This window comes from Crotalus tigris, unplaced genomic scaffold (assembly GCF_016545835.1).
Source record: "Crotalus tigris isolate CLP2741 ecotype Arizona unplaced genomic scaffold, ASM1654583v1 scf7180000018684.1183181, whole genome shotgun sequence".
Lineage (NCBI taxonomy): Eukaryota > Metazoa > Chordata > Lepidosauria > Squamata > Viperidae > Crotalus > Crotalus tigris.
Window position 1 is genome coordinate 494,399 of NW_024097145.1, and position 21,487 is coordinate 515,885.

At 47.5% G+C, this 21,487-nt stretch overlaps 1 protein-coding gene across 1 annotated transcript in view; it reads left to right on the forward strand.

The window, feature by feature from the left end:
* The window catches only part of ARID3C (AT-rich interaction domain 3C), a 98,233-nt gene extending 81,687 nt beyond the window's left edge, over positions 1-16,546 (forward strand). The window contains exons 4-8 of the mRNA XM_039355401.1: positions 5,084-5,267; positions 7,875-8,132; positions 10,929-11,191; positions 13,586-13,675; positions 16,110-16,546. Coding sequence (XP_039211335.1) covers positions 5,084-5,267; positions 7,875-8,132; positions 10,929-11,191; positions 13,586-13,675; positions 16,110-16,246 — 932 coding nt within the window. The 3' untranslated portion in view covers positions 16,247-16,546. The remainder of the gene's footprint in view (positions 1-5,083; positions 5,268-7,874; positions 8,133-10,928; positions 11,192-13,585; positions 13,676-16,109) is intronic.
* Positions 16,547-21,487: the final 4,941 nt, after the last annotated feature.

Below are 21,487 nucleotides of genomic sequence, written 5' to 3' on the forward strand. Positions count from 1 at the left end.
CCTTCTAGCGACTGATGAGGTTAGCTAGTTGGGTCATGAAATATCTGTAAGAAAACAACCAAGCTCAGAGAGCACCAAGGACCCCACAGTCGTTGTTGTCATCCTCCTCCTCCTCCTCCTTTCTCCTTTTCCAGAAAAAAAAACATATCCAGAAAGATTCTCCACCCAGTTTCTCTGCCTACACCAGGAGTATCCAGCCTCAGCCATTTGAAGATTTGGGGATTTCAACTCCCAGAATTCCTCAACCAGCAGGTCCGCAGGCCTTAAAATTTCCCATGGCCATTGGTGCCCACCTCTAAGCGGACCCGACGGGACCACTTCTTTCCAAATACTCATCTGCAAACCCCTGGCTGTACCCCGAAACCCTCAGGCCTGCTGCCTTTGCTCCAGAGTACAAAACACGAGCACCATTTTTTCCTCCCTCTCCTTCTTGACCTTTCCTTTTTGCACACTCGCCATTTCTCTTTCTCTTTATCCACGTTTATCTTTTCTCTTTATCCACTTTTCACTTTTTAAAACACAAAACAGCCGGAATGAGCAGCTGGGAAAGAATAAAGCAAGTCATTTTTCAAGCTGATGAAGGATATCCTAGCCAATAAGAAGCCCATAAATTAGGGGGAGCGAGGAAACTGTGGCGCTTGAGCCCAGCGTCTCCTGCAAATGGATGGGGCTTCGATCAGCTCCCCCCCCCCTCCAGGTCCAGCTCTTTCCCTGTGGTCTTTCTGGAAGAAAAGAATGTATAAATTAAGGGCTTTTCTTTGTGATTGGAAGGTGGCAGCTGCTCCTGTGCTCATCCAGGGTCCGTTTGAGCAACTGGGCATCTTGCAAGCCGGACCCTGCCCCCCCTCCTCCCTGGCCTCTTCCTCCCCTTTGCCACCAGAGAGATGCTGGGGTTTGGAGTTCCTCTTGAAGTTTTTCCCAAGGCAGAGTTGCTTCTGACTTAGGGCAGCGAGGGCCCTAACAGAAATGATGCCCCTGACTTGAGTCAGCTCCTGTCGGGGTTTCATGCTAAACCCACCAAAGTGGTGCCTTACAAAGTTTTCATGGAATAGAATAGAATAACAGAGTGGGAAGGGACCTCAGAGGTCTTTTAAATCCAACCCCCTGCCCAGGCAGGAAACCCTACACCAGACATGTCAAACACAAGGCCCGAGGGCCGGATGCGGCCCAAGTGGTTTCATGTGGCCCGCTGGCCCCTGCTGCCTTGGCCCTGGCCCTGGCCGGTCAGGAGCCAATGTACAATTTTTGTGGTGGCCATCTATGCTGAAACGCATTCAGTCTTAGCTCCACAAGGCCGTCTGGAAACAGCGAGGAACCAGCCCCTGCTGTGTCGGCCCCACCCCCTGGGTGCATGCTGGGGAGGTGTCACCCTTTGTGAGGAATGAAGAACTGCACCATGCCTTGGCGCTTGCCCCGGTCCCACCCCCTTCTGCCATAGACCCTCAGATGTGTCCCACTCCTGCCCAGGCCCCCACAGACACCCTTGACGCAAACCCAGTAGGCCATACGCACTCTATCCATGCCCACCCAGTAGGCCGCACCCACCCTAAGCACACACCCCCAAGGGCAACCGCAATGCTGATGCAGCCCTCAATGAAATTGAGTTTGACGTCCCTGCCCTACACCATTTCAGACAAATGGTTGTCCAATCTCTTCTAAAAAACCTCCAGTGTTGGAGCATTCACCACTTCTGGAGGCAGGTTGTTCCATTTGTTAATTGTTCTCACTGTCAAGAAGTTTCTCCTTAGTTCTAGGTTGCTTCTCTCCTTGATTAGTTTCCACCCGTTGCTTCTTGTCCTGCCTTCGGGTGCTTTCGAGAACAAGTTGGCCCACTCTTCTCTGTGACAGCCCCTCAAATACTGGAAGACTGCTATCATGTCACCATCTATTCCTTCTTTTCATTAAACTAGACATACCCAGTTCCAGCAACCCTTCTTCATATGTTTTCGCATCCAGACTCCTGATCATCTTTGTTGCTCTTCTCTGCCCTCTTTCTAGAGTCTCAACGCCTTTTTTGAATTCTGGTGACCAGAACTGGATGCAGTATTCCAAGGTGGGGGGGGGGGTCTTACCAACAGAACAGAACAGAAGAACAGAGTTGGAAGGGACCTTGGAGGTCTTCTAGTCCAAGCCCCTGCTCTGGCATAAAACTTTATCTCATTTCAGACAAATAGTTGTCCAATCTCTCCTTAAAACCCTCCAGTGTTGGAGCACCCACAACTTCTTATGGCAAGCCGTTCCACTGATTAATTGTTCTGTCAGGAAATTTCTCCTTAGTTCTAGGTTGCTTCTCTCCTTGATTAGCTTCCATCCGTTGCTTCTTGTCCTGCCTTCAGGTGCTTTGGAGGTTAGGTTGAATCCCCCTCTTCTAAGTGACAGTCCCAGAGATATTGGAACACTGCCATCACATCACCCCTAATCTTTCTTTTTATTAGACTAGATCAGGGATAGGCAACCTTGGCTTTTTTATGACTGGTGGACTTCAACTCCCAGAATTCCTGAGCCAGCCATGCTGAGGGGAAAGGGAGAGGTTTCCAAGCTGAGCCATGCTGGCTCAGGGATGCTGGGAGTTGAAGTCCAGGAGTCATAAAAGAGCCAAGGTTGCCTACCACTGGCCTAGTCTGTTAAGCCTGACCGGAGTAGATTATCAGAAACTGGTAGGCCTAGTCCACGGGTAGGCAGCCTTGGCTTTTTTATGACTGGTGGACTTCAACTCCCAGAATTCCTGAGCCAGCCATGCTGAGGGAAAAGGGAGAGGTTTCCAAACTGAGCCATGCTGGCTCAGGGATTCTGGGAGTTGAAGTCCACAAGTCATAAAAGAACCAAGTTTGCCTACCCCTGGTATAGGCTCTCCTGCTTGAGCAGGGGATTGGACTGGAAGACCTCCAAGGTCCCTTCCAATTCTATTATCCTGCATTCCAACTTAACAACCATTCATTTAGTAACTGTTCAAAATTACAACAGCAGTGAAAAAAGTGGCTTACGGCCAGTTTTCACCCTTAACGGCCATTGCCGCCTCCCCAGGGTCACGTGATCCAAATCCGGGTGTTTGGCACGTGGCATGTATTTGTGACGGTTGCAGTGTCTGGGGATCATGTGATTGACATTTTTTAAAGCGTCCCAGCCGACGTCTGAGGAGCAAAGCCAACGGGAGAAGCCAGATTCATTTAATGTCAGCACAAGTCAGGAATTCGCTTAACAACTGTGGCAGAAAGGTCGTAAAATGGGGGCAAAACTCCCTTAACAACTATTTCGCTTAGCAACGGAACTTTTGGACTCAGTTGCAATTGTAAGTCAACGAGTATGTATATCTGCCTCGGTGGTCGATGGGGGGTCCAGAATGCAGGGCTAAAATCTGGGAGGGGGCAGATATAACACCCCCTTTTGCTTGCTGCTCTCATCCTTTGTGGAAAGGTCCAAGGGCTGCATTCCCCCAAGTTGGGGATCTCGTCTGGCCAGATCCTGACTTCCCTCCGACTTTGAGAACACCCAGCTGAATAGCTGAGCTGTGGTGGGGTCTCTCCTGTCCAGAGCCCCATCCCTGAAGAAGGGGAGCCCCCTCAGCCACATCACCCCACTTGGCCTCCGCCACTCCCAGCATGCTCTTTGCCCTCCGCCCTGGATCAGCTTCTAAACTGAAATCAATTCCAATAACCAGCCGGCATCGACAGATTTTCACCGCAGATCCAAGGCTAATTAACAGCCTCTTGGGTCACCCAGAGGAGAGCCACATGGCTTCCTGGCTGCCCACTTTGGCACCTGCTCGTGCTCCGGCCGGAAGGACAGAGCTCCCACTGCAGCGCCCCTGGCCAGGCTTGGAGGGGTTCCCTCTCATGGGTGGCAAGTATTTTCTCTTTTGAGGGGTCCTTGGTGCTCTGGTTTTGTGGCAGACTTTTCATGACCCAATTATGGAACATCATCAGTGCTAGAAAGGAGTGGGGTTTGCAGAGTGGAGGAGGAGGAAACCAGAAAGAGGAGGAGGAGGTAGTAATAATAATAATAATAATAATAATAATAATAATAATAATGATGATGATGGGTCCTTGGTCCTCATTTTAACCATGAGCTACAAATTTTCTCCTTTATTTTCCTCTTTTCCAATTTTGTAACCCCTCGACAAAGAATGGGAGTGGGAAGTCAGCCCTTCTTGATCTACCAGATATACCAGATCCTCTCCCTAAAGCCTCCACCGGGCAATGCGTTTAGAGGACTCCAGCCACGTCTTTGCAAAGCCTTTTCTTTCTTTCTTTCTTTCTTTCTTTCTTTCTTTCTTTCTTTCTTTCTTTCTTTCTTTCTTTCTTTCTTTCTTTCTTTCTCTTTCTCTCTTTCTCCCTCCTTTCTCTTTTTCTTTCTTTCTTTCTTTCTTTCTTTCTTTCCTTTCTTTCTTTCTTTCTCTTTCTCCCTCCTTTCTCTCTTTCTTTCTTTCCTTTCTTCCTCCCTCCCTCCCTCCTTTCTTTCTTTCTTTCTTTCCTTCCTTCTTTCTTTCCTTCTTTCTTTCTCTTTCTCTCTCCCTCCCTCCCTTCTTTCTTTCTTTCTTCCCTCCCTCCCTCCCTCCCTTCTTTCTTTCTTTCTTTCTTTCTTTCTTTCTTTCTTTCTTTCTTTCTTTCTTTCTCTTTCTCTCTTTCTCCCTTCTTTCCCTTCCTTCCTTCCTTCCTTCCTTCCTTCCTTCCTTCCTTCCTTCCTTCCTTTCCTTTCCTTTCCTTTCCTTTCCTTTCCTTTCCTTACCTTTTTTCTTTTTCTCCTATTTTGATCAAAGACTGTGAGCAACTTGTCATTCAAAAAATATGCCACAACACAAACAGTAAAAACCATCTAAACTAAATTTACACAGCATTGCAGTGCTGGGGGTTGGGGTGGGACTGATTATTATTATTATTTAATTTTTTTAAAAAAAGTACAGAACATTTTTAAAAAAAAACCTCAGCACAAAATCATAGCCAGCTGGGGAATTTTGGGAGATGAAGTCTGCCCATCTTCAAGTGGCCAAGATTAGAAACCTTGATTTGGGTGGTGGCTTCTTTTTTAAAAAACTTTTTCTGTGTGTGGTGCCCATCTTCTTCCCTCTCTCCCTCCCTCTTTCCAGGGACCCCTGTAAACCGGATCCCCATCATGGCCAAGCAAGTGCTGGATCTCTACACGCTCTATTGGCTGGTGACTGAGAAAGGGGGCCTGGTGGAGGTCATCAATAAGAAGATCTGGCGGGAGATCACCAAAGGCTTGAATCTGCCCACCTCCATCACCAGCGCAGCCTTCACACTCCGCACGCAGTGAGTCACTGTGGCCGGGATGGGTATGTGTGTGCGTGGAACATGGTTTAGAAATGTTGTGTTAGGATTGGCCCCTGCAGGAAACAAAAGTGGAGATTTTGAAGACCGAGGAGGCCTAGAACATAGAATGGTAGGGCTGGAAAGGATTTTGGAGATCTTCTGAACATAGAATACAGAATAACTGAGTTGGAGGGGATCTTGGAGTTCTTCTAGTCCAAACCCCTGCTCAAGGAGGAAACCCTATACCATTTCGGAAAAATGGCTGTCCAATCTCGTCTTAAAAACTTCCACTGTTGGAGCATTCACCGCTTCTGGAGGCAGGTTGTTCCACTGGTTAATTGTTCTCATTGTCAGGAAGTTTCTCCTCAGTTCTAGGTTGCTTCTCTCCTTGATGAGTTTCCATCCGTTGCTTCTTGTCCTGCCTTCAGGCGCTTTGGAGAATAGCTTGACTCCCTCTTCTTTGGGGCAGCCCTTCAAATACTGGGATATTGGTATCCTGTCACTTCTAGTCCTTCTTTTCTCTAGACTATCCACTTCCTGCAACTGTTCTTCATATGGTATGTTTTTAACTCCAGGCCTTTAATCATCTTTGTTGCTCTTCTCTGCAGAATGAGCTGTGACCAGAGATTTTAGAGACATCTGGGAATAACCGGGCTACGGATGGGGAGGCTTAGAAAAGTGTAGGTCCCCTCTGCTTCTTTGCATGTGTTAAGCGACAAATGCAAAAGAGAGAGAGGAGAGAGAAGGAGAGAGAAGGAGAGAGAAGGAGAGAGAGAGAGAGGGAGGGAGAGAGAGAGAGAGACAGAGACAGAGAGGGAGAAAGACAGAAAGAAAGAAAGACAGAGAGGGAGAAGGAAAGAGAGAGAAACAGAGAGAGACAGAGAGAGAGAGAGAGGGAGAGAGAAAGACAGAGAGAAGGAGAAAGAGAGAGAGAGAGAAAGTGAAAGAGAAAGACAGAGAGAGAGGGAGAAAGAAAGAAAGAGACAGAGACACAGAGAGAGAGGGAAAGAGGGAAAGACAGAGAGGGAGAAAGAGAGAGAGGCAGAGAGAAAGACAGAGAGGGAGAAAGAGAAAGAAACACAGAGAGAGAGAGGGAGAAAGAAAGAGAGAGGGAGAAAGAGAGAGAGACAGACAGAGAGAGGGAGAGAAAGAGAGGGAGGGAGAAAGAGAGAAAGAAAGACAGAGAGGGAGGGAGAAAGAAAGAGAGAGACAGAGACACAGAGAGAAAGACAGAGAGAGGGGAGAGAGAGAAAGACAGAGAAGGAGAAAGAGAGAGAGATCAGTTTGAGTCATTCAATACTAATTGATACGATGCCCATTGTAGACTTCTAGAATGACCAGCAATAGAAAACCTTGAAACATTGTTTGATACATCTCACTTTCAGTATGAACCCATCATTGGATGTTTTCAGGAAGACACTGGACAACCATTTGTCTGGAATGGCATAGGGTCTCCTGCTTGAGCAGGGGGTTGGACTAGAAGACCTCCAAAGCCCTTTCCAGCTCTATTATTCTGTTAATCAACCAGTGGAACGACTTGCCTCCTGAAGTGATGGGTGGCCCATCCCTGGAGGTTTTCAAGAAGAGACTGGACAGCCCTTTGTCCGGATCGGTACAGGGTCTCCTACCTTGAGCATGGGGATGGACTAGAACAGTGGTTCTTAACCTATTTTGTTTTTCAGGGGGGGCGAAGGAACGAAAAGGGGGCGATATGGGGGCGATGGAGCGAGAAGTTTTGGGGACACTTTTGAGACTTTTTTGTACAGTGAATCGCTATATATCTGTCATACAAAAACATCAGATTGCTTGCTATTAGTGGATTGAATTGTGTTTTCAAATGTTCCTCCAGCTAGCTTCAGTACAGAACGCTGTACATATGTGAATACACATCAGCTTCGTTTTAGAATTTTTGTTGTGCTCTGTAAAACATTTTGTGTGTCTCTTTGTATTGTACTTTTTTAGCGTGCACTCCAGTTCGATATTATATTTTCTTTGTGTCTTTTTAATCCTTTTTACAGTGTGCGTGACTATATATACTTTCCTCGAATCTTAATTTAGTTTCAGAGTTTTCGTCTTGAAATTCTTAGTTCCTGCATTGCGGTTTGTTCTTATGCCCTTTTTATAATTCTTTTTGCGTCTTAAATTTCACTTGTAATTCAATCATTAAATGTTACTGTTTTTCTTTTCAGGCATTTCACTTTCTTGCAATTGAATTTTGTTTTCAGTGGTCATTACATTTAAGTGTCTTGAATAAATAAGATAATAATGAAATACATGGATCACGAAGTTTGGGAATAAAGTGATGGGTAGCACCAAAATTTTTCACACAGTTGAGATATGGGGAAAAGACTGGAAATAAGTTATTTGCATTGATATGTCCTGATGACAATTTTAAAGAAAACAAAAATAGTGTTTGCATAAATTGAAGAATTGTTTCCTATGAGAGGTGATGTTGGGGGAGGGGGGCGATGACAACTTCCTCATTGGCTCAAGGGGGCGATTTGTTCAAAAAGGTTAACAACCACTGGACTAGAAGACCTCCAAGGTCCCTTCCTGCTGTGGCGATAGAAAGTTGTCTCTCCCAACCTCTCTGCTTTCTCCTCGCAGATACATGAAGTACCTCTACCCTTACGAATGTGAGAAACGGGGGCTGAGCTCTCCCGGAGAGCTGCAAGCCGCCATTGACAGCAATCGTCGGGAAGGGAGGCGGCAGATGTTCGGGGCCACCCTGTTCAGCTACTCGCCAACAGGCACACCAGGCACTCTCGCCTCTCCCAAGGTCCCTCTGCCCACCCTCGCCCTCGCCACCCACAACGGGAGCCAGATCGGGCAAGCCCACGCCGTCAAAAAAGGTGAGGGTCTCGGGCTGCTTGGGAGGGGGAGGGGGAAGGGGGGTTCCCGGGGGAGGGGGCAAAGGCAGAGCGAGGGGAAAAGGCTGAACCTCTGCAGGAAAATACCTCCTTTTTTGGGGTACAGGTAGTTCTCCAATTTATTTGAGCCTCAACATTTCCGTGGCTAAGGGAGACATTTGCTAAGTGAGTTTGGCCCCGTTTTGTGACTTTTCTCGCCAGCGTTGTTACGTGGATCCCTTCAGTTGTTAAAAATATTAACACAGTTGTTGACTGGGCTTGTCAAATGGTCGCAAAAGGGGGTCACGTGACCGCGCAACATAAATGCAGCCATCACAAATAGGAGTCCATTGTCCGAATTTTGTGTGACTGTGGGGATGCTGCAGCGGTTCTTTAAAGTGTGAGAAACGGTCATCGGTCACTTTTTTCAGTGGTATTGTAACTTTGAACGGTCACTAAACCAAACTGTTGTAAGTTGAGGACTACCTCTTGATTCCCCTGTCCTGACCTTCCCCCCAGTGACCGGCATTTGGTGTGAAAACCTTGTGGGCCAAACCGCTTCTCTCTAAAGTGAACCCAAACTGAAAAAGGTACCTCAAGGGAAAGAAAAAGCCGCCATTGACTGGTTTTGATCTGTTTTAATTGCGTTTCAGGCTGTTCCTTGTTAAAGGTTTGGCCCTGAATGCACCAAAATAAATAAATAAACTTGGAAAAGGACACACTGGGCTTTTTTCCCCTTGCCCAGGGGTAGGCAACCTTGGCTCTTTTATGACTCGTGGACTTCAACTCCCAGAATTCCTGAGCCAGCCACGCTGAGGGGAAAGGGAGAGGTTTCCAAGCTGAGCCATGCTGGCTCAGGAATTCTGGGAGTTGACGTCCACAAGTCATAAAAGAGCCAAGGTGGCCTACCCCTGGCCTAGTCTATTAAGCCTGACAGGAGTAGATTATCAGAAACAGGTAGGCCTAGTCCATGGGTAGGCAGCCTTGGCTCTTTTATGACTCGTGGACTTCAACTCCCAGAATTCCTGAGCCAGCCATGCTGAAGGGAAAGGGAGAGGTTTCCAAGCTGAGCCATGCTGGCTCAGGAATTCTGGGAGTTGAAGTCCACGAATCATAAAAGAGCCAAGGTTGGCCTACCCCTGGCCTAGTCTATTAAGCCTGACAGGAGTAGATGATCAGAAAATGGTAGGCCTAGTCCACGGGTAGGCAACCTTGGCTCTTTTATGACTTGTGGACTTCAACTCCCAGCATTCCTGAGCCAGCCACGCTGAGGGGAAAGGGAGAGGTTTCCAAGCTGAGCCATGCTGGCTCAGGAATTCTGGGAGTTGAAGTCCACCAGTCATAAAAGAGCCAAGGTGGCCTACCCCTGGCCTTGCCAAACCCATTTTTTCTTGCAGCCTTCAGAGAGTCAGAGGGATTCCAAAGCTATAGTCTTCTCCTTTTTAGAGGCAGTCCCCCTCCATGCTTGGTGGCTGGAAGTGGGCTATGGGAGTTGTGGTTCGACACCTCTGGGAAGGGCCCATATCTCTTTTCTCAGCACAGCAGAATAACCGATAGAAGAGAATAACTGCAGCTCAGGGTGAATTCTGGTGCTCTTTGGGCTTAGTGCTTTTCTTGCAAACATTTCATGACCCGACTAGGGAACATCATCAGTGCTAGAAGGGGGGGGGTTTGCTCTCTGTTCTTGGTTGGTTACTAACTCAGTAAATAACAACTAATCGTGGAACCCCCAAGACCACTCCCACCAACACTGGTGGGCAAGCCACTAGTACATAAACAGAGAGATAGATGAATAGATGGATGATTGATTGATTGATTGATAAGTAACAGAATAACAGAGTTGGAAGGGAGCTTAGAGATCTTCTAGTCTAACGTCTGATTAAACAGGAAACCTTATAGCAAATGATGATAAAGATAGATAGATAGATAGATAGATAGATAGATAGATATAGAAAGGTAGATAGATATAAATAGAGCAATAGATGATTGATATATGATAGATAATACTGTAGATAATTATAGACAGATGGATAAATGATAGAAAGATAGATGATGATAGATGACAGATGTATAGGATGGATGGATGAATGGATGAATGGACAGATATATAGATATGACAGATGATGATAGATGATGGATGGATAGAGAAAGAGGGAGATTAAATAGAGATAAATGATAGATGATAGATACGTAGGCAGGTAGGTAGATAGATAGATGATAGATAGATAATAGGTAGGTAGGTAGGTAGGTAGATGATAGATAGATTAGATAGATAGATGATAGGTAGGTAGGTAGATAGATAGATGATAGGTAGGTAGATAGATAGATAGATAGATAGATAGATAGATAGATAGATAGATGATAGGTTGGTAGGTAGGTAGGTAGATAGATAGATAGATAGATGATAGGTAGGTAGGTAGATAGATGATAGATAGGTAGGTAGATAGATAGATGATAGATAGATAGATAGATAGATAGATAGATAGATAGATAGATAGATAGATAGATAGATGATAGGTAGGTAGGTAGATAGATAGATGATAGATAGATGATAGATAGATAGATAGATAGATAGATAGATAGATAGATAGATAGATAGATAGATAGATAGATAGATAGATAGATAGATAGATGATAGGTAGGTAGATAGATTAGATAGGTAGGTAGGTAGGTAGATAGATTAGATAGGTAGGTAGCTGGTGGGTAGATATGACAGCCATGACATTCCTAGAAAAGTTGCTACACCTTTGTTGTCCTCTGTTAATCTCCTCCTCCTTTTCCTCCCCCTCCTCCTCCTCCTCACAGAAGAGAGCCTCCTGTCACCCGGGGTGCCCAGCCGCATCGCTATACCTGTCAGCCTAGCTGGGCATCACCTGGTGGCAGCACAAGCCGCTGCATCTCAGGCAGCCGCCCTGGAGCAGTTGCGGGAGAAGCTGGAGACCAGCGAGCCCCCAGAGAAGAAGATGGCGCTGGTGGCTGAAGAGCAGCAGCGCCTGGTCCAGCAAGCTCTTCAGCAGAACCTCTTGGCCATGGCCTCCCAGTTCCCGGTCAACATCAAGGTCAACAGCCGTGGAGGTGGGTTCCTCATCCATCACTTTCAGGGGTGGGAAACATCTCCATTGAGTTCTGCATTGGCCCAAGGGCATCTGGGAAGTGTAGTTGGGTGGGGGAGGCTGTGGAACCTATTCCCACCAGGCCGATTTCCAGTCCCCAGTTCTTTGGACTCTCTGTGGGAATAATTTACGTGCCTCTCGGTAATTCAGGGATTGTTGGAGAGCAGCCATCCCAGTTGGGCAGAAGGTTCAAGCAGGGGATTAGCCCAGGTTTGCTACACAAACACAAGAGGGCAAGACTGTTTGATACATAAATACAGTACAAGAGGGCAAGACCTGAATATTTTTGAGCCTTATCTGGTCTTTCCTAAGCACAAGCTGCCAGTCTGGGGAGATTCCTGCGTTATAGGCAGAAAACAATAAAGTAGCTGATTTGAGCTCTAAGCAGGTCACAACATAACCTGACTTGATTTTATTTCATCATTGTTGTTAAGCTAATTGTTGTTAAGCGAACCACAGGGACGTTAAGTGAATCAACTCTCCTGTAGGGGTGTGGGAACTTTTTTGGCAGAAACCAGCAAAAAAAATCTTGCAAATCGCAGTCACGTGCCCATGAGATCCTGCAACCAGTTGTAAAAAACGAGCTGGTTTCCTAGTGCCCAAAATGCAGTCATATGATCACAGGGTGTTTGCAACAACAGTTGTAACTTTGGGGACAGGTGGTAAGTAATGTTTGGGGTGGGGGGGTCTGTTGTAACTTTGAATGGTCATTAAAGAATGGTCATTAAACAAGGACTACTTGTAGGAGACCAGCCTCTACTATTTGGGGCAATGGACATCAGAGCAATTAGCCCTATCCGGGTCAACCTGCACCTCGGTCCTCAAGGGCTTCCTGGCAAAGGATGTTTGGGCTTTGGATTCAGCCAGGACAGGAGCGCGTAGCTGCTAGTGGGTGCACACGCATTCGTGGAACACGACAACTCTCCACAGCCAGCTTGCTGTAGCCAACTCACCACTGCCAGTTCGCCTTGGCCAACTCACCGTGGCAAAATTCAGCAATTTTATTTCAGTATTCAAAATAATTTTAAAAATATTTTTTAATTTTTGTCATTCACATTTCATTTTGTCCCTCCTCTGGCATCCTTTCTTTAATGATTCTATTTCATCATTTCTTTGATATTAAGTAACTTTTGTCCTGTGGCTGTGGTGAATTGGCTGTGGCAAATTGTCTCGTGGCAAGTTAACTGTGGTGAGTCGGCTGTGGTGAAGTAGTGGTGAGTTGGCTGTGGCAAATTGTCCGGTGGCGAGTTGACTGTGATGAGTTGGCTGTGCTGAGTTGGCTGTGGTGAATTGGCTGGGCTGAGCTGGCTATGCTGAGTTGGCTGTGGCAAATTGTCCCATGGTGAGTTGGCTGTAGTGAGTTGGCTTTGGTGAGTTGGCTGTGGTGAGTTGGGTGTGCTGAGCTGGCTGTGGCAAATTGTCCCATGGTGAGTTGGCTGTGGTGAGTTGACTATGGTGAATTGGCTGTGGCAAATTGTCCTGTGGTAAGTTGGCTGTAGTGAATTGGCTGTGGTGAGTTGAATGTAGTGAATTGGCTGTGGCAAATTGTCCTGTGGTGAGTTGGCTGTGGTGAGTTGACTGTGGTGAATTGGCTGTGGCAAATTGTCCTGTGGTGAGTTGGTTGTAGTGAGTTGGCTGTGGTGAGTTGGGTGTGCTGAGCTGGCTGTGGCAAATTGTCCCATGGTGAGTTGGCTGTGGTGATTTGGCTGTGGTGAGTTGACTGTGGTGAATTGGCTGTGGCAAATTGTCCTGTGGTAAGTTGGCTGTAGTGAGTTGGCTGTGGTGAGTTGACTGTGGTGAATTGGCTGTGGCAAATTGTCCTGTGGTGAGTTGGTTGTAGTGAATTGGCTGTGGTGACTTGACTGTGGTGAATTGGCTGTGGTAAATTGTCCTGTGGTGAGTTGGCTGTGGTGAATTGGCTGTGGCAAATTGTCCTGTGGTAAGTTGGCTGTGGTGAGTTGACTGTGGTGAATTGGCTGTGGCAAATTGTCCTGTGGTGAGTTGGTTGTAGTGAATTGGCTGTGGTGAGTTGACTGTGGTGAATTGGCTGTGGCAAATTGTCCTGTGGTGAGTTGGCTGTGGTGATTTGGCTGTGGTGAGTTGACTGTGGTGAATTGGCTGTGGCAAATTGTCCCGTGGCGAGTTGGCTGTGGTAAATTGTCCCGTAGTGAGTTGACTGTGGTGAGTTGGCTGTGGTGAGTTGGCTGAGGTGAATTGGCTGTGGTGAGTTGGCTATGGAGAATTGGTTGTGGGGAATTGGCATGTGGCAAGTTGGCTATGAGAAGCTATCCTAGACCGCTCACATTCTTCCTCTGTTGCTCTGCCTCCCTCATTCCCTCTCGCTGTTTTCTTCCAGATGACAGGCAGGAGACTGCATTGAATCTGTCCACCAACAGCATTAGCAGCATCAACATGTCAATAGAAATAAATGGAGTTGTCTACACAGGTAAAGAGCTCCCCCCCACACCTTTGTGTGAGCACAGGCTGCAAATTCAGACCTTGCAAAACAGCAGGAGTTGCTGACATTTGCCTCCAACCTGGTTTTTTTCTGATCATCAGTCCAGGATACTGGGATAGGTAGTACCTGAGGAATTGCCAGCTTTGGAAGAAGAGGCTCTAAGAAAGAGATTTGGGGTGGGTGGGATCACTTTGGGGGCAAGCAGATTCCGGGATCAACCCATTTTCTGGCATAGCACAAACCAGGGTTTCCCAGCCTCTGCAAGTTTAAGATGTGTGGCTGGCTGGGGAATTCTGGGACTTGAAGTCCAGACACCTTGAAGATGGCCAGAGTTGCTAGCTGGGAGTCTTGGGTTGCCTCCATGGCCCGTTGGTTTAGTTTGTGGGCCATATATTGTGTGAAAAGGGGTACATTCCATAACCAGGTTAAACAAGGCAGGATAAATAAGAGCCAGTTTAGTGTAGCACATAAGGCCTTCAGGTTAAGCTCTTTAGCTTAGAAACCAGGCGACTGTGACCTTGGCCAGCTACTTTCTCTCTAGCCTTCTGAAAAACCTCGCTGCTAATATTGAATATTCTTGCTTTGACAAAATATGCAGAACTGTCTGGTATTTTTAGAGTTAATTCAGATGACAGAGAAAAGGGAGGGGAAATAACAAAAGCCCGGAAAAGGAACTGAAGTGAATCTCTGCCCTCTGGGCTAATTGGAAGATGTGACTTGTGACTGCAAGATAGGGGAGGGGTTTAGCAAGAAAAGTTAGATGCCAGCAAGAGGAATTCAGATTCTGGCATAAACCTCCATGATGTGCCGTCAATTTGTAACACTGGTAATAAAGGCTTTAGGATAAACATACCTGGAAGTTCTTTGAAGTGTTTCATTATTCGGAACCATGACACTTGGCAAGAAAGCTACAGGGACTTGTCCCAGCCAGTATTTGAGAATTAAATGGAACCAATAAAGGAGAATATTTGTAGCTTAGGGCTGAAATAGAGACTCCTCGGTGCTCTCTGGGTTTGGTTGTTTTCTTGCAGACGTTTCATTACCCAGCTAGGTAACATCATCAGTGCTACAAGGGAGGAGGAGGAGAAGAAGAGAAGAAGGAGGAGGAGGGATGGGGAGGAGGAGGGGGAGGGGAGGATGTTGGTGCTGTCTGAGAAGGGGGAGGGAGAGGAGGAGGGGGGAGGAGGAGGATGTTGGTGCTCTCTGAGCTTGATAAGCTTTCTTGCAGACGTTTCATTACCCAACTAAGTAACATCATCAGTGCTAGAAGGGAGGGAGGTTTATGAAGAGGAGGGGGAGGAGGGGGATTGTGAGGTCCTTGGTGCTCTCAGGGCTTGGTGATTTTCTTGCAGACATTTCATTACCCTACTAGGTAACATCATTAGTGCTAGAAGGGAATGGGGTTTGCAGAGTGGAGGAGAAGGAAAGGAGAAAGAGGAAGAGAGGAGGAGGAGGAAGAGGAGGAGGAAGAAGAAGAAGAAGAGGAGGAGGAACTGTGGGGTCCTTGGTGCTCTCTGAGCCTGCAGATGTTTCATGACCTAACTAGGTAACATCATCAGTGCTAGAAGGGAATGGGGTTTGCAGAGTGGAGGAGAAGGAAAGGAGAAAGAGGAGGAGGAGGAGGAGGAGGAGGAGGAGGAGGAGGAGGAGGAAGAAGAAGAAGAAGAAGAAGAAGAAGAAGAAGAAGAAGAAGAAGAAGAAGAAGAAGAAGAATAAGAAGAAGAAGAAGAAGAAGAAGAAGAAGAAGAAGAAGAAGAAGAAGAAGAAGAAGAAGAAGAAGAAGAAGAAGAAGAAGAAGAAGAAGAAGAAGAAGAAGAAGAAGGAAGAAGAAGAAGAAGAAGAAGAAGAAGAAGAAGAAGAAGAAGAAGCAGAAGAAGAAGAAGAAGAAGAAGAAGAAGAAGAAGAAGAAGAAGAAGAAGAAGAAGAAGAAGAAGAAGAAGAAGAAGAAGAAGAAGAAGAAGAAGAAGAAGAAGAACAACAACAACAACTGTGGGGTCCTTGGTGCTCTCTGAGCCTGCAGATGTTTCATGACCTAACTAGGTAACATCATCAGTGCTAGAAAGGAGGGGGATTTGCTATCTGTTCATACACAAGTGGTCTGGCTAGAAAAAAATATTTGTAGCCCAGGGTTGAAATGAGGCGTCCTTGGTGGACCCCTCCGTTTAATGGAAGAAAATAAAAAGGCGGCATGGCCAACCTCCGGAACAGACTATACAATTTAGAATTCCCCAATGTTGACTTACGACCCGTAGCTCTGCGGTAGGTCAATGGCAAGTTAAGGGCAGCTCCCAGTAGGGCGCTGAAGTTCACGGGTGGGCTTCCTGAGACCAGACTTTGGATTTGGGCAGGTGTGAGCAGCAGTCGTTGGGTGTGCTGATCAATTGCCACTTGCACTGACTTAGCACCTCTCTCGCTCCAACAGGTGTGCTGTTTGCCAGACGATCCGGCCTCCTGGGCACCGCGGGAAGTGCCCACAGCCACTCCAGCACCGGCATGCCACCGAGCCAGCTGCTCTCTGCTACATCTCGGGGACGTGCTCCAGCCAGCACCTCACCCTGAGAGGCGAAGCCCTGCAGCCTGTCCTCCACCCCTTGGACAGCAGCCTCCACTCTCCCATCCTGCGTGGGGACCTTGTGGGGGCATCTGCGTTCTTGGTTCAGGGTGGGAAGAGGTGGGGCCCCCGAGCTCTGGAGGGGCTTGGAAAGGGACTTCGGGGCAGGGCGAATGGCAGGTTAGAGAGACATTGTGGCACTGAGGAGGACATAGGGTTGAGACGAAGGTGGTAGAGAGGAAGCTGATTAATCTGTGGAATGACTTGCCTCCAGAAGTTGTGGGGGCTCCATCACGGGAGGTTTTCAAGAAGAGATTAGACAATCATTTGTCTGAAATGGTGTAGAGTCTCCTGCTCAAGCAGTGGGTTGGACTAGAAGACCTCCAAGGTCCCTTCCAACTCTGGATTTGTATTAATCAGTGGAACGGCTTGCCTCCAGAAGTTGTGGGTGCTCCATCACGGGAGGTTCTCAAGAAAAGATTGGGCAACTCTGTGGTTTTGTTATTGTGGAGCCATGGTGGAGCTAGTGAACCATGGTTATGGATTCTCTTGCATTGATTTCCTTGGTTGAGGTTGGATGCTGGACACCAGTTGGGTTCCTCCAAGGACTTGATGGTGGTGAGAAGTCTTCAACTGGAACGGGGTTGCATCTTCTTCCTTGTCCTCTCCACCATTCCCTGCCCAGACATATGACCATGCTCTTAACATGCTCCCTCTGTTTCCCAGTCTTCACCACTACAGAGTCCTACCCCAGTCCTGATTTTGTACACTCACCAATTCCTCTTTGCACACTCACCCCTGGGATCTATGGCTCAGCTCAACAGAGGTTGGGAGTGGTTGTCAGTACTAACCAAACCAAAGATCTTGCGGAAGGTGCAGCTGTGTGAGTGTGATAGTGGGTGTTTAAATCTCATGGTGCATTGGTTCTGGTGACAGCTGCACGGGACTCCTATCTGAAGCATCTTAGATAAAACCAGCATGGTGGGAAAATTGTAGGAGGATCAGCAGGACATATGAATGTGAGGTTTATGGGATGGACCGAGGCAAGGAGGAAGCTTGTTTAAAAAGAGATCCAACCTAGAAGTAAGGAGAAATTTCCTGACAGTGGACAAATTAATTAGTGGAATAACTTGCCTCTCGGAGTTGGGGGGGCTCCATCACTGGAGATCTTGAAAACCCTCCAGAAAACCCACCCCAAACCCAACAGATTGGACAACTATTTAACCAGTACAGTATAAGGTTTCCTGCTTGAGCAGGAAGTTGGACTAGAAAACCTCCAAGCTTCCTTCCAGCCTATGACTCTGGGAAGATGGAAGGTTTGAGGTGAAGGTCGAAAGGTTTTTCTGAAATGTTAGAGGTTTTCCTGCTTGGGCAAGGAGTTGGATTAGAAGACTTCCAAGGTCCCTTCTGGGAAGGTGGAAGGTTTGAGGTGAAGGTTGGAAGGTTGGAAGCTTTGTCTGAAATGGTAGAGGGTCTCCTGCTTGGGCAGGGGGCTGGATTAGAAGGTCCCTTCCAACTCATTCTGTTTTCTGTATTCAGAAGATCTCCAAAATCCTTCCCAGCCCTACAGTTCTTCTGTTCTTCTGCTAAGGTGGGGAGACTTCATGAGTAGGACAGGCCAGTCAAGAGAGGATTGGGGTGTGGAGAGCAGGTCTGAGGGTTAGAATGCACTTGCGCCCATGAAAGCTGCCTTCTCCTGTCTCAGAGCCGCAGTGAGGACACCTGTGGCTCCATAACGTCCATTCTCTTCCTTGCTCCAACCCAACCCCCTCTTCCTTCCCACGTTCCTCCCTTCCCGTGTTGCCTCCCTACGGACACAAGCAAAACCACCCATCTCTTCGGTTGCACTTTCATTACATTGCTTTGAGGGAATGGGTTGGGTGGGGACAACCTCTTGCGGTTTGGAGGCAGCCCTTGGGTTGGGGGTGGGAAGTGGATTGTGTCTCCTTGGGATTCACTGGGCTCTGGGGGTGGGGTGGGGTGGGGACGGGGGATTGGGGAGTTCCTTTTGTGCTAGTGCAGAATGTCAATGTACCAAAGAAGGGAGTGACTTCATCTACCTCATGTTCTTTCAGATGTGCCAAGCTGGGAGAGGAGGGGGGCTCCCGGGCTCTGGGATTTGGGGACCCAACCCACAGCTGGCGATGCTGCCATGGAGTGTGCAGAACAGCTGCGCCAGCTGCAGCCAATCCACCCCGTGGCGGTTGGGTTGAGGTCCTCTCTTCCCATCTCAAAATTTTCCTCCCCTAGCAATTGGAAACAATCATGTGCTTGACCAAAGACAACGGCCTTCGCCGGGCCTCCCTTGCACAACCGCCTGCCGTGTTCAAATATTGGTGGTCTGACCTCTGGGCGCAGCCGAGGGACGATGCGCGGCTACATCAAAGGGACCGCTGGCAGACCCGTCTCTGGAGATGAACATTGACTGAGACTGCAGTGGACGCTTTGTGGACTTCTGGGTTTTAAGCCCTTGTACCAAAGATTGGACTCACTGGGCACTTGGCTTTCCTGTGGGAGGAAAGGAGGAAGGAGAAGGAAGAAGCTGATGGTCTTTTCTCCACCCCTCTGGGTCCTTCCAGCTTTCTCCGTTTCTTCCTTTTCAGGGTTCAGCTGGTGGAGTTAACTTTTTCCACCCTGGTGTATTTCCTGCATCCTCTTCTCCTCCTTCTCTCTCGCTCTCTCTCTCTCTTGCCCTCCCTCCCTTTCTCTCCTTTCTCTTTCTCTCCTTCTCCCTCTGTCCCTCCCTCTATCTCTGTCTCCCTCCCTCTCTCCCTTTCTCTTCCTCTCTCTCCCTTTCCCTCCCTCTCAACATCCCTCTCCTCTCCTCCCTCTATGCCTCTCCCCTCTCCTCCTCCCTTCTCTCTCCCTTTCTCTGCTTCTCCCTCCATCTCTTCCTCTCTCCCCCCTCTCTCCTTCCCTCTCCCTCCCTCCCTCCCTTCCTCTCTTCCTCTGTCCCTTTCTCTCTCTCCCCCTCCCCCTCTCTCCTCTCCTTTTCTCTCTCCTTCTCTCCCTCGCTCTCGTTCTTCTTCTCTTCCTCCCTCCCTCCGAGCTTCAATCCTTTTGTTGTTCTCCCCTGCTTATTGGGTTCTCTCCACGTTTCTCCCCAACTTTCTTGGAGGTTTCGGAGTCAATCCAGGCACTGAGGGGGAAGCTGGATTGTGGCACTCAGGGGAATGAATGCGAGTATCAATGAGGATGAAAATAAAAATGAAACTAATTTTAAAAGAGGAACTAGTTGCAAGAGACTTTGATTTCTTCCCTTCCATTGGTCTGAACTGGGTGCGTTTGACTCGCGTAAAAATTGCTGCTCACCTTGAGAATGGAGGTTGCCTTGAAGATAATACAGGTAAGTCCTTGACTTATGACCACATTTGACAACAGAATTTCCATCGTGAAGCAAGGTGGTTGTTAAGCAAGTGGCACCCAATTTTGCAGCCTTTTTTGACCCTGTTCTAAAGTGAGTCATATGGTCACTGAATGAATCTGGTTTCCCCATTGACTTTGCTTGTCGGAAGCTGACTGGGAGGGTCAAAAATGACGATCACATAGATACGAGCCAGTTGCCAAGCACCCACAGTTTGATCACCTGACCATGGAGATGCTGTGACAGCTGTAAGTGTCAAAAGCCACTTTTTTCAAAGCCCTTTATAACTTTGAGCAGCTGCTAAAAGGATTGTCGTAAGTTGAGGATCGCCTATATTCAGAAACGGCTCCAGAAATGAAGCAGAACCATCCTTTGATGACCCAGGGCACAGCACAGAGGCAATGCAGTCAGCTGGCAATTCAAACAGTTCTTTTATTGCTCCAAATGTTCCCCAAGTGCTCCCACATTTGCTGGCAAGCCTCCAACAAAACAACACACACACACCCCTTCAGCTGACTCTGGCTGAAAGTAGGCTCAAATATAGTCTGATTAGCATAAAAAAGTACTCAAGGCCATAGAGATAACAAGGAAAAAAACATAAACTTAAGGAGTCTGTTTGAATCCTAGCTTGCCTGAGCAGTTTTCAAAAAAGAGAATCCGAAATACAGTCTGAGGTCTTTAAACATTCAAGTAACCTGGTCAGTCAATCCAATAGTTCAAGTTTCCAGGTGTTCCAAACAGAAGTCACAGAACAAGAGATCAGCAACAATACACAACAAGGAACCAGCGTTTGTTCCCAACAAATGCCCCTCCCCACAGCGTCTCCTTAAATCTCAATCTCCAGGTATTCCTTGTGGAGAAGGATGGGACACTCTCCTCCCTAGTAGTTGAGCCTGCCTGCGTTGTTGTTGTTGTTGTTGTTGTTGTTGTTGTTGTTGTTCCATCCTTCTCTCCACTCTCCGTGCTCTAGGATCAGGAGGGGGTGGCCCTTGCTCATTGCCTGAACTGTGCCCCTCCTGTTCCTCCTGTCCCAATCCTAAGGTGACCAACTTTTTTACAATGAAAAGGAGGACACAAATAAATTGAAGAAAAAAATATTGTAAATAAAAGAAACATTTTATTATTGCAACAATAATACAGACAACTTGCATGTGCAAAGTTTGCCAGCCGGGTGTTTTGGCACGCTCAGCAGCAATTCCTATTGGCTTTTGAAAGCCAATAGCGGGAGTAGCACAGCTCATGCAAAAGTTGAAAAAGAAAACCATCAAAAAAAGGTGCCAGAACACCGTTCTGAGCGTTCTATGAGGGGGAAAAAAAGCCCTGCAGATTAGTCTTCAAATATCAAAAAGGAGGACACTTTTTGAGGGAGGACAGAACTTACAAAAGGAGAACTGTCCTCCCTAAAGGAGGATGGTTGGTCATCTTACCAACCCTGAAGGGCTCTGGCCTGCCTCCGCCTGCTCTTTCCCACATTCCTCTGAAGCCACAGACACCTCGACCTCGATAGGGTTCCGTTCCAGCTCATTTTCCTCAGCAGATTCGGGCTCCGACGGAGGCATGACACATCCTGAATCCCTGGGAAAGGAGGTGATACACGCTGGAATCTCAGACGGGGAGCCTCCCTGACTCCAAAGCGGGATGAGAGGGATGGTGAGAAACGCTATCAGACTTGCAAGAATCTGTTAACAATCGCCTACCCCACTCAGGTAGTCCTCGGCTTACAATAGTTCATTTAGTGACAGTTCAAAGATACAATGGCACTGGAAGGAGTGACTTAAGACCGTTTGCCAGACTTACAACCGTTGCAACATTCCCAGGGTCACGTGATCAAAATTCAGGCACTTGGCAATAATATACACTTGGTTAGAAAAAATGTTAGAGAAAC